General features: G+C 43.8%; 1 protein-coding gene across 2 annotated transcripts; it reads left to right on the plus strand.

Moving 5' to 3' along the window:
- The first annotated feature begins 349 nt into the window (after window positions 1-349).
- On the plus strand, window positions 350-8,606 carry DYRK3 (dual specificity tyrosine phosphorylation regulated kinase 3). 2 transcript variants are annotated; one of them, XM_021682506.1, is made up of 3 exons: window positions 350-555; window positions 2,553-2,664; window positions 6,805-8,606. In XM_021682506.1, exons 1-3 carry the CDS (start codon window positions 479-481, stop codon window positions 8,377-8,379), a joined length of 1,764 nt encoding a protein of 587 aa, XP_021538181.1. In that variant the 5' UTR covers window positions 350-478; the 3' UTR covers window positions 8,380-8,606. The 2 variants fall into 2 exon arrangements, with proteins under 2 accessions (XP_021538181.1, XP_044772285.1); XM_044916350.1 differs by lacking the exon at window positions 350-555 and adding an exon at window positions 1,737-1,753.
- Window positions 8,607-10,111: the final 1,505 nt, after the last annotated feature.

Consider the following 10,111-nt stretch of genomic DNA (forward strand, 5'->3'; position numbering starts at 1 on the left):
TGAGGCAGAAATCCGGGGCTAATCGCTACTTTCACAAATCCTCTGTCGGGGCTTTTCTCCCCGCCGCGGTAGCGGCCCCCCGCCCCTCGCTCGCTGACAGAGAACACCCGCCGCACAGCGGACTGACGTCCCGCCCCGAACCTCCCGGAGCCTGCGCGAGTGGCCGTGCCGAGCGCCGCGCGGTGGGGAGAGGCCTCGGGCCCCGCCCCCATGCGTCACCGCGTAGCGGCGAAGAGGCGTTTCCCGGGGCGTGCCGCGGTTGCTAGGCGACCACACCGCTCCCCCTCCCGCCCCTGTAGCTCCTCTCCCCACTCCCGGCCAGGCGAGTCGCGAGCAAAGGCGCGCGGATCTGCAGTGTCTGGACGAGATTCCCCCGGGAAGCGTCGCGGCCCCGGCGGCAGCCGCCCCAGCGCAGGTGGACCCTGCACTCCGGACCCTCCAACCGCCGCCCCTCCCCCCGGGGGTCCCGAGCTAGCGGATGGGAGGCACGGCTCGCGGGCCGGGGCGGAAGGATGCGGGGCCGCCTGGAGCGGGACTCCCGCCCCAGCAGCGGAGGTAACGGCGCCGCAGGGTAACGGGCTGGGTGCGCCCGAGTGGGCGGCTGGCGCAGGCTGGCGAAGTCCGGGGGCGGGGAAGGCCTGGGCTGAGGTTGGAGTGAGCCCCTAGCAGGAGGGACGAGGGCAGGGTTCTGACCGCCTCCGGGGGACCGGCCCACCTTCTTCCCCTCTGTCAGCTCCCCTCCCCCCCCAGCCCGCCGTGATCGGGGGAGGGGGCTAGAGCGGAGTTAGGAGAAGCAGCCCTAGATCGGGGATATGGTAAGGAACTCTAAGAAGCTGGGACTTTTTGTGGGGCTTTTTAACAAACTGGGGGAGGCAGGGAGCAATACCTTTCAAGGAAGCCCTGTTGCTCAGAGCAGATAACCAAGGGCTGAACTCGGGGTTTTGCCGTGAGGGGTGCGGTCTGGCTTCGGATATGCAGGTTAAGGGTTGTGCTGAGTAGGGCTTTCTGGGGATCCTATTTTGAGAGATCTCCACCTTGCATTGTATTTTACACGTAAAAGGGGACAAGGGACCCCCCGCCCCCCCCGCTTCATTTGCATGCAGACTTCCTTTGGGTAATTTCCTCTGCCTATTTATAGGAATACTTGCAGGTCTTCAGTGTCTTTTTCTCTATAAATGTGAACGCCTGTCCCATTTTATTTATTATATTCATGCTGTTAGCGAAGAGTCAGCCATATCCCGAATTTTTGGTTGTCAGAGAAGCAGTTTCCATTAAAGATGTAAATAATGCTATCGGAATGTGAGCTAGTTTTTAAAAAGAATATTCAAAAAAATGATTTTAGTGGACTTTTTAAATTATTTGTATTTCTATGACACATCAATTAAGAAAGCTCTAGAACTAATTTTACAAAACCGTTTCTAAAGGCAACTTTAAATTTGAAATAAAAAAATTGAAATAAATATTTCAGCATATTTTAAAAGATTTTTAAAAATACTTCCCCTGCAACCCAATCATCATTATTGTATTTGTAGTGTATTATGTAAAAATGATACAATGAAAGGCTGATATGTATGATTGGGAAATTCGTGTTCTTAGTGGCAGATGAAATACATTATCTAGGACCATCTTGTGGATTAAATAAAACCTCTCCCTCTTTTGTGGTGGAGGCACAGCCCTAAAGAACAGAGAGGTGGTCCTTAGTCCTTTAGCATTTAGCTTCCACCATCCACCAGAAAATGAAGTGGGTAAAGAAGTGAAATTCAGTACATTTTGTAATTTAGAGACTCCCTTTAGTATTTGTTGTGCTTTTCACTGTATGTTTCTACAAGTTAGATAGATGTTAAGTGGGTGCATAAATAAATAATAAAAAGAAGAGAGCCCTAAGAAGACCTTTTATTACTTGCATGTAGACTGGAACTATTCTTCCCATTATAACATGTGGAAAACAAGCTCAGGAAAGAAGGTAGTGGTAGAGCTGAGATTAGAATCCAAGTCTCCGACTTTTAAAATATAGTTACCTCTGCCTTTTTTTTTTTTTTTCTCTGTCTTTTCCTGTTCTGGTTAGCTTTCAGGCTTCGGGATTCAAACTAGCCTTTCTTTTTTCAAGTAGTAAGTTAAATGAGATCCTTTTGATAGTCCCTTTTAAAAATTTTTTTTAATATTTCATTTTTAACTAATCTGTACACCCAACATGGGACTTGAACTCACAACCCTGAGGTTAAGAGTCACATGCTCTACCATCTGAGCCAGCCAGGCGCCCTGATAGTCCCTATTTTTTAACAACATTCACAAAGTAAGACTTGTTTTAATTATTTCAAAATACAAACCTAGAAATGCTTTCCTTTTTAAAAAAAAGAAAAGTTGGGTTTCCTCTGTTCTTTTGCCAAATACTCCAGTTGTTTGTATTCAGTGCCAACATGCAGTGTAGACATTTTTTTTGTATTAGTTATTTGTGGCAGATGTGAGGCAATAAAGGCACAGAATGTTTTGAAAATACAAGTTTATATACTTCAGTTACTGATGAGGATTTTATCTGTAATCCTTTCAACTAGACTGGGGGATGGTGTCTATGATACCTTCATGATGATAGATGAAACCAAATGCCCACCCTGTTCAAATGTACTCTGCAATCCTTCTGAACCGCCTCTACCCAGAAGACTAAATGTAAGTAAATGAAGTGGTTCTTTGCTCTCTAGTTGTCTTGGAAAGAAGGAAGTGCTACTTAATGCCCAAGGTACAGTTGCCTCTCGCTGGCAACCCAGACTCTTTTGTGTCCTTTTGGTTTCTCTTGACTTTGAAATAACAATTGCTGTGGTCCAAGTTTAGCTTTACAGACTGATTTTGATTTGAGGCCACAAGTATTCCTTTCAGTCACCGGGATAAATATATGGCATTAGTAAAAAAATAATAAGCTACTTTTATCTGCTGAATGTTTATTTTGTTATAGAATGACACAGTGTGTTGTAAAAACTCATTTTAACAAAAACCAGAAACAGAAAATACCCCTGAATTCATAGATCTGCCCATTTTTTTTTTCCTGCCAGATAGAAATGCAGTCCTAGCTTATTAGTATGCTACAGAGAATCACTTTATGGATCATAAATAAAATTTGAATAGTACGGTTTGGTTTTGGTGCATTTAATCATTCTGGATCTTGTAGACATTTAGCTTTTGACACTGTTTTACTTAAGGTAATAAAAAAATTAATTCATATTTCCTCAGCATACACAGAGTAGTAGGGAGAATAGGGTTTGGACGAGTTCCAGGATAGAGAGAAGCTATCCTGTGACTTTAACATTTGCTGCATTTATCACCTAATGAACAAATTGAATAACTGAATATACTGATTTGTAATTTCTCCTTCACATTTCTGCATTTAAGACCTCAAATTGTTTCTATATTCCAAAAAAAATCACATGCATTTTTCATAGCCCTCCCCAACTTTTTGTCAGCTTTTGCTATTAAAATCAATCTTTTCACTAGTTCTGAGGCTAATATTATTACAAAGTATTGCCTAAATATATTTGGAAGGCTGGTCACCCTATTTTTAACCTGTTCTCTGGAGTACAGTAAGTTTCCTTTACATTCTCAGCAAGCTTATTTCTTTAATATGTGAAAGACCTCTAAGAGCTCCAGAATCCCATACTTCTCTGGTTGACCATCAGTTTTCTTGGTTACTGGCTGCCAATTAGCGTGTCTCTGTGGGAAACTTTTTTGCAGTTGGGCTGGTGCATTAACATGTGACTTAAAAGTTCATTTTAACTTTAATTTAGAGTTAGCCAATGCTAATTACCTCCCAGCAGGTCAATTAAATTGTATGTTTCAGGATCAAAATGAATTTCTTACTGTATAATATAAAGAGTAACTGTTTTTTTGGGACATAGGCTTTTCATTCTAACCTAATGGTGTCTTTGCAAACTTTGCTGAAAAAAATGCTCTTTGACCTCTTGTTGACATTCATAGTTCATTATGACGTGACTCCATCCCCAGATCCTATTGCTCTTTTCACAAAGCCTTTAGGCTTCATTGTTTACCCAAGATGTTCTTATGTTCTCATTGTATACTATGAATCATCCACTTATAGGCTTTTATTGGGTTAAGCTTTGTGTTGCAGATTTAGGGCCAAGAGCTAGGGAAAGAGGATGGAGTGTTTCATGTCTGGATGAGAAGTATATTCCTTCTCAGAATTTCTCAACAAGATCTTCAAGACTTGATTAACACAGTTGAGGATTCTATTTGAAATGTCAAGAGCCCTCCAAATTAAAAGTGTATGTGAAGCATTCTTAAATAAAACATGATTAATCTGGCATTATCTGTCCCTGTAGTATAATGACATAAGAAAATAATTGGTATAGTTGGTCATATATACTGTTTGGTTATTGTGATTATAACTACAGACTAGAAATGTATAGTATTTTATAACTATTATACTTTAACATGCGTGCAAATTGTAGATTCTACTAGAACAATGGAAGGAAGATTTTATTTATAGCACAACAGTCTTGATACATAATTGATTCAGGCCAGGATTTGAATTATGTACAGGAAAGGAAAGAAACCTAAGAAGAGAACCCCTCCCTGTGTGGAAAAACTCCTTCCTGGAATTCTTCAGATTCACTGGAGATTCAAACCTTGATAATCCATAGTGGACTGTACCTGAAACATGGTGTTCTGTTCTGGGAGCCACACTTCAAGAGAGACATGAAGTGCAGCCTGTGTTGAGAATGTGAATAGGATAGTAAGCAACCATGTGAAGTAGAGGATGTAATGGGATGATGAGCCCAGGGAAAAATGGTGGGGGCAGGACAGCCCCTTTTAGGTATTGAAGGACTTACATGAAATTTGGACATTCCTGTGTAGTTCCAGGGGGCAAAATAAGACTCAGTTTACAGAGAGAGAGATGTAGGCTCACTCTAAGGAAAAACCATGAGTCAGGAAATCCAAGTGACATCCTTAATTTTATTGTAATAGTTCTGTGAAAATTTAAGTTTCTATTCTATATCTGTTCTTATTAATGTTCTGTGCCTGAGACCCTCTCTTTATCACAAACAGAAATGAAGACCTCCAGAGCCAGCACATTCTCACATGTAGGCAGAGTAGGTAAACTACCCAGGGATGGACCCTCAAATCCCTCTCGTACCAGCTTGTCACTGATGACCACGGTTCCTAGAGAGTCATTCCTTTGGGTTAAGGCATTGCTCTTCTGTTAAAGTTCCAATATCTTGGAGAGGTGACACCTTAAATTGTATAGCAAGTTGAAAGCAGGTTTTATGCCGGAGAGAAAGTGCGTGAGGTATTTCCATGTATCCTAAAGGAGGGCCTGTTGTGGGGCCATCATGCTGCAGGAGACCTGTGTAGTGCCAGATGTCTGGTGGAGGGAGACTGGAGATATGGAAGGAGGTCCCACAGAGAGAAGAGAGAAACGGAAAGGACAAAGAGAGGGCGTATAGTTTAAATCTTAATATGTTGAGAATTTTGTCTAATTATTACCAGTGTTTGTAAAATGTTTTATAGCTTGTAAGGGTCGTTCACGTATATTATTAATGATAATTTGATTCACACAGCATCCCGCAAGTAGGTATTATTCACATTTTATAAATAAAGAAACTAAGGCTAAGAAACTGGGCAAAAGGTCAAGCAACCTGCCCAAGGACCTACAGCTTTTAAGCAGGATAGCCAGGACTCCAGCCTAAGCCAAGCCTTTCAGGCATCTCTTTTCTTCAGCATGTGTCCCCAACACACTCGCAGTAAATATGTAGGTGCATTAAAGTTAGGTAGTGAAAATTCTAAGGAAAACTGGCTGAGATGCATGCAAAGTTTCGCTTTTATTATGTAAATCTACCTAAAACCAAACAATTTTAATGCCCTCATTCAACCAAACCTACCTCCTCGGGTGGGGCTTGGATTCTCACTGTTATTCATCAGATACATAAAGAATTGGCCCAGAGGATCTCAGAAGTTCTCTCTGGCTTAGAACTCTTGTGATTCAGTGAGCTGAGCTACAAGCATTCAGTCATTTAGGGGGGAGCCTGGGAGTAGATAATGAAGTCTTGCTGGATTCCAGGCCGCAGCCATCATTCAGCCCTAGTGGAGAGTAGTACAGGTACTAGGAGAACCCGGTGCCAAGTGGTGTTCGTGGGAAGGGTGCTGGACTGACAGAAGACCTGGGTTCAAATCCTGTCTCTGTCCCTTAATGGTGCGTTATCATTTATGGAACACTTTTTTTTTTTTCGTTTTCTCTTCCTTTTCTTTTTATAGAACACTTTAATATGCATATTTTGATTCTGATATATGCCCTTAAGAACTGGGAAGATACTTGAAACAGTAAACAATATGAGACAATATGTATATAATCAAGTGCCAGATCAGCTGGTACGGATTTGAAAAGCTACAGTTAGGATATGAGGTTAATTAGCATGGGCTTGGAGTAGTTCTAGATGGAAGGGAGGGACTTGAATTGGGCCTTGAAAGAGTGCAGGATTAGAGTGGGTGGGGTGAAAAGACTCAGCAGAAAGACATACCTATTAGAAGGAACTTAGCACATTTAGGGTTTGGTAAGAAGACCATTCTCTCTTGAACAAAGCAAGGCATATATCAGGGGTTGAGGTGGCCATAATACTCAGGGGGTCTGAAGATCGATATAACACAAGTCTCTATTGACTCCTGCTTTACTTATCTCACTTTTGGGTCATTGTAACCTACGTGACTGGACAGTTTTGTTGTTGTTCAGGCAGGGGAAGGATTCTTTCATCCTTCCCCTATTTTTAGTGGCTTTACCATTACATTCGTTTTTCTTTTCCATAGATCACTGCTGAGCAGTTAACAAGAGATCACACTCAGCACTTTCTGAATGGAGGTGAGATGAAGGTAGAACAGCTGTTTCAAGAATTTGGCAACAGAAGATCCGATACTCTTCAGTCAGATGGCATCAACGACTCTGAAAAATGCTCTCCTACTGCCTCTCAGGGTAAAAGTTCGGATAGCTCGAATGCGGTAAAACCCAGCAGTTCAGCCAAAGCATCCAAAGTGGTACCACTGACTCCAGAGCAAGCGCTGAAGCAATATAAACACCACCTCACTGCTTACGAGAAGCTGGAAATCATCAATTATCCGGAAATTTACTTCGTGGGCCCAAATGCCAAAAAAAGACATGGAGTGATCGGGGGTCCCAATAACGGCGGGTATGATGATGCAGATGGGGCCTATATTCACGTGCCTCGCGACCATCTAGCTTATCGATATGAGGTGCTGAAAATTATTGGCAAGGGAAGTTTTGGGCAAGTAGCCCGGGTCTACGATCACAAACTTCGACAGTATGTGGCCCTAAAGATGGTGCGCAATGAAAAGCGCTTCCATCGTCAAGCCGCTGAGGAGATCCGGATTTTGGAGCATCTTAAAAAGCAGGACAAAACTGGTAGCATGAATGTCATCCACATGCTGGAAAGTTTCACGTTCCGGAACCATGTTTGCATGGCCTTCGAATTGCTGAGCATAGACCTTTATGAGCTAATTAAAAAAAACAAATTTCAGGGTTTTAGCGTCCAGTTAGTTCGCAAGTTTGCTCAATCCATCTTGCAATCTTTGGATGCTCTCCACAAAAATAAGATCATTCACTGTGACCTGAAGCCAGAAAACATTCTTCTGAAACACCATGGGCGCAGTGCGACCAAGGTCATTGACTTTGGGTCCAGCTGTTTCGAATACCAGAAGCTTTACACGTATATCCAGTCTCGGTTCTACAGAGCTCCAGAGATCATCTTAGGAAGCCGCTACAGTACGCCTATAGACATATGGAGTTTTGGCTGCATCCTTGCAGAACTTTTAACAGGACAGCCTCTCTTCCCCGGAGAGGATGAAGGAGACCAGTTGGCCTGCATGATGGAGCTGCTAGGGATGCCACCACCGAAACTTCTGGAGCAATCCAAACGTGCCAAGTACTTCATTAACTCCAAGGGCCTACCTCGCTACTGTTCTGTGACTACTCAGGCAGATGGGAGGGTTGTGCTTGTGGGGGGTCGCTCACGTAGGGGTAAAAAGCGGGGTCCCCCAGGCAGCAAAGACTGGGTGACAGCATTGAAGGGATGTGAGGACTACTTGTTTATAGAGTTTTTGAAAAGGTGTCTTCACTGGGACCCCTCTGCCCGTTTGACCCCAGCTCAAGCACTAAGACATCCATGGATTAGTAAGTCTGTGCCCAGGCCTGTCACCATTGAAAAGGTGTCAGGCAAACGGGTGATAAATCCTGCAAACACTTTCCAGGGACTGGGTTCCAAGCTGCCTCCGGTTGTCGGAATAGCCAATAAGCTTAAAGCTAACTTAATGTCGGAAACCAGTGGGGGTATTCCTCTGTGCAGTGTACTGCCAAAACTCATTAGCTAATGGACAGTGCTGTGCCCAGAGACGTCTATGTTTGTATTTTTAATTATCTTGCAAACCTGAACATGGGGAAAAAATACAAGCCCATTGGTGGATATGTTTTTGTTAGACTAGATTTCTTTTTTTAACAAGGCAAAACATTTTTATATGACTGTAACAGAACTCTTTAAGGGCTAATTACCTAACCAGCCTGTGTTGGCCATCCTGAATGTACATTAAATGACTTTTTATAGGTCAGTGCATCTTCGTTATTGTCGTCAGATGTACAGCACCTTGTGTATGCTGCTACTGGTTTAAGTCCCTTTCTCTCAAGATACAAGGTGCCCCGAGAAGTGTATCCTGACCTCTCGTCACTTCTCGTTTCCCTCAGCCTCTGTTCCAGAGGGGTAGTTTGGGACACGGCCGTGGTTCTGGATGAGAGCCAAAGCTAGCCCTTTTGCCCCAGCAGGCCATTCTCACCTCATCCCAGGTGAAAGGGCTCAGCAGAATATGGGGCAGGAGAAGGTTCTGGAACTCTTAGTCACTTAAAGAAGTGGTGTCACTGCTTCTCAATGACTCATTTCTTTCTCTCAATCCTGTGATGTGTGCCGTTTTAATTTTATATTGTTGTGGTTATTTTTACGATTTTTCTGCTTCTGATTTGTTTCCCGGGAAAAGCATTTTATGGATGTCCTACCACTTACCAAGCGCTGGTTTTAAAACTTAAGTCCTATGTATCACTTTACCACCCCACTGCACCCCTGTTTCCCGGGGACATAAAGCAGCTTCTTTGCCCCAGCTGAATGTTAAAGGTAGAAGCAGCAAGCCAACTGCAGTTCCCGAGTTTCTCAGAACCCTGGAGACCAGCCTCCTTGCTGTATTGCCATGGACTTCTTCCTTACAAAAGTGATCACTCTCAGAGAAACTGAACCACAGCCCATTGCCCTCCCTCCTCTCTCCCCAGCCCTCTGCCACCTCAGCATGCCACGATCTCCCCACGGTCAATTTAAGCCAAAGACTATTCCCCAGATTCTGAGTGAACTTCAGTTATAAGAAAATCCACACACTGGTGGTAATCCATTTCTTTTTCCTTCACTTCAACATCCTTTCTTTTTCTCTGCTAAGATTCAGTGAGGGCTGCAGTAAAGCTAACTGCCAGCCAAATGTCTTTCTTGGAAGGGTGGAGAAGGTACAGTAACTAAATAACCCAATGCTACTGTTTTCTTCCCCTCTACTTTCACCCTCCAAGAGTATGCCCGAACTCTGTCCTCAGAGTGCATTCTCTGAGGTAGACCGTTGGCTTTCTTCAACACCATTCTCAGGATGACCCAGTTCCGTTTTTACTGTAGAATTTAGTCTGCAACCTCCATAAGGTCCGAAGATCATAAGATCGCCGGGCAACACCATAACCAAAAGAAGAGAAATGCCAGGGGCACATCACTGAAGGAACCCCTGCCTTACCCAAAAGCACTCGGATTGCCACCGCACGGGCTGTGAAAACTGAGAGCAAACCACGTGGCCTTGGCCCCAGGCACAAGGGTTCAGACTGAGGCCTCAGTCTCTTGAAAAGGGCATGTCCTGGTGCTTCTGGTGACTGAGCAACTGCACTATTTAAGACTTGAATCGCTTCCTTCGCCCCGGGTTTACAGAAGGCAATGGAATACACACCTCCTGTAGGCCCCTCCAACTCCTGCTAAGCTCTTTACCTAACGGAGAAGTGGCAGAAGCAGCCCCCATGTTATCTTGGCAGAGCATG

This window comes from Neomonachus schauinslandi, chromosome 6 (genome assembly GCF_002201575.2).
Source record: "Neomonachus schauinslandi chromosome 6, ASM220157v2, whole genome shotgun sequence".
Lineage (NCBI taxonomy): Eukaryota > Metazoa > Chordata > Mammalia > Carnivora > Phocidae > Neomonachus > Neomonachus schauinslandi.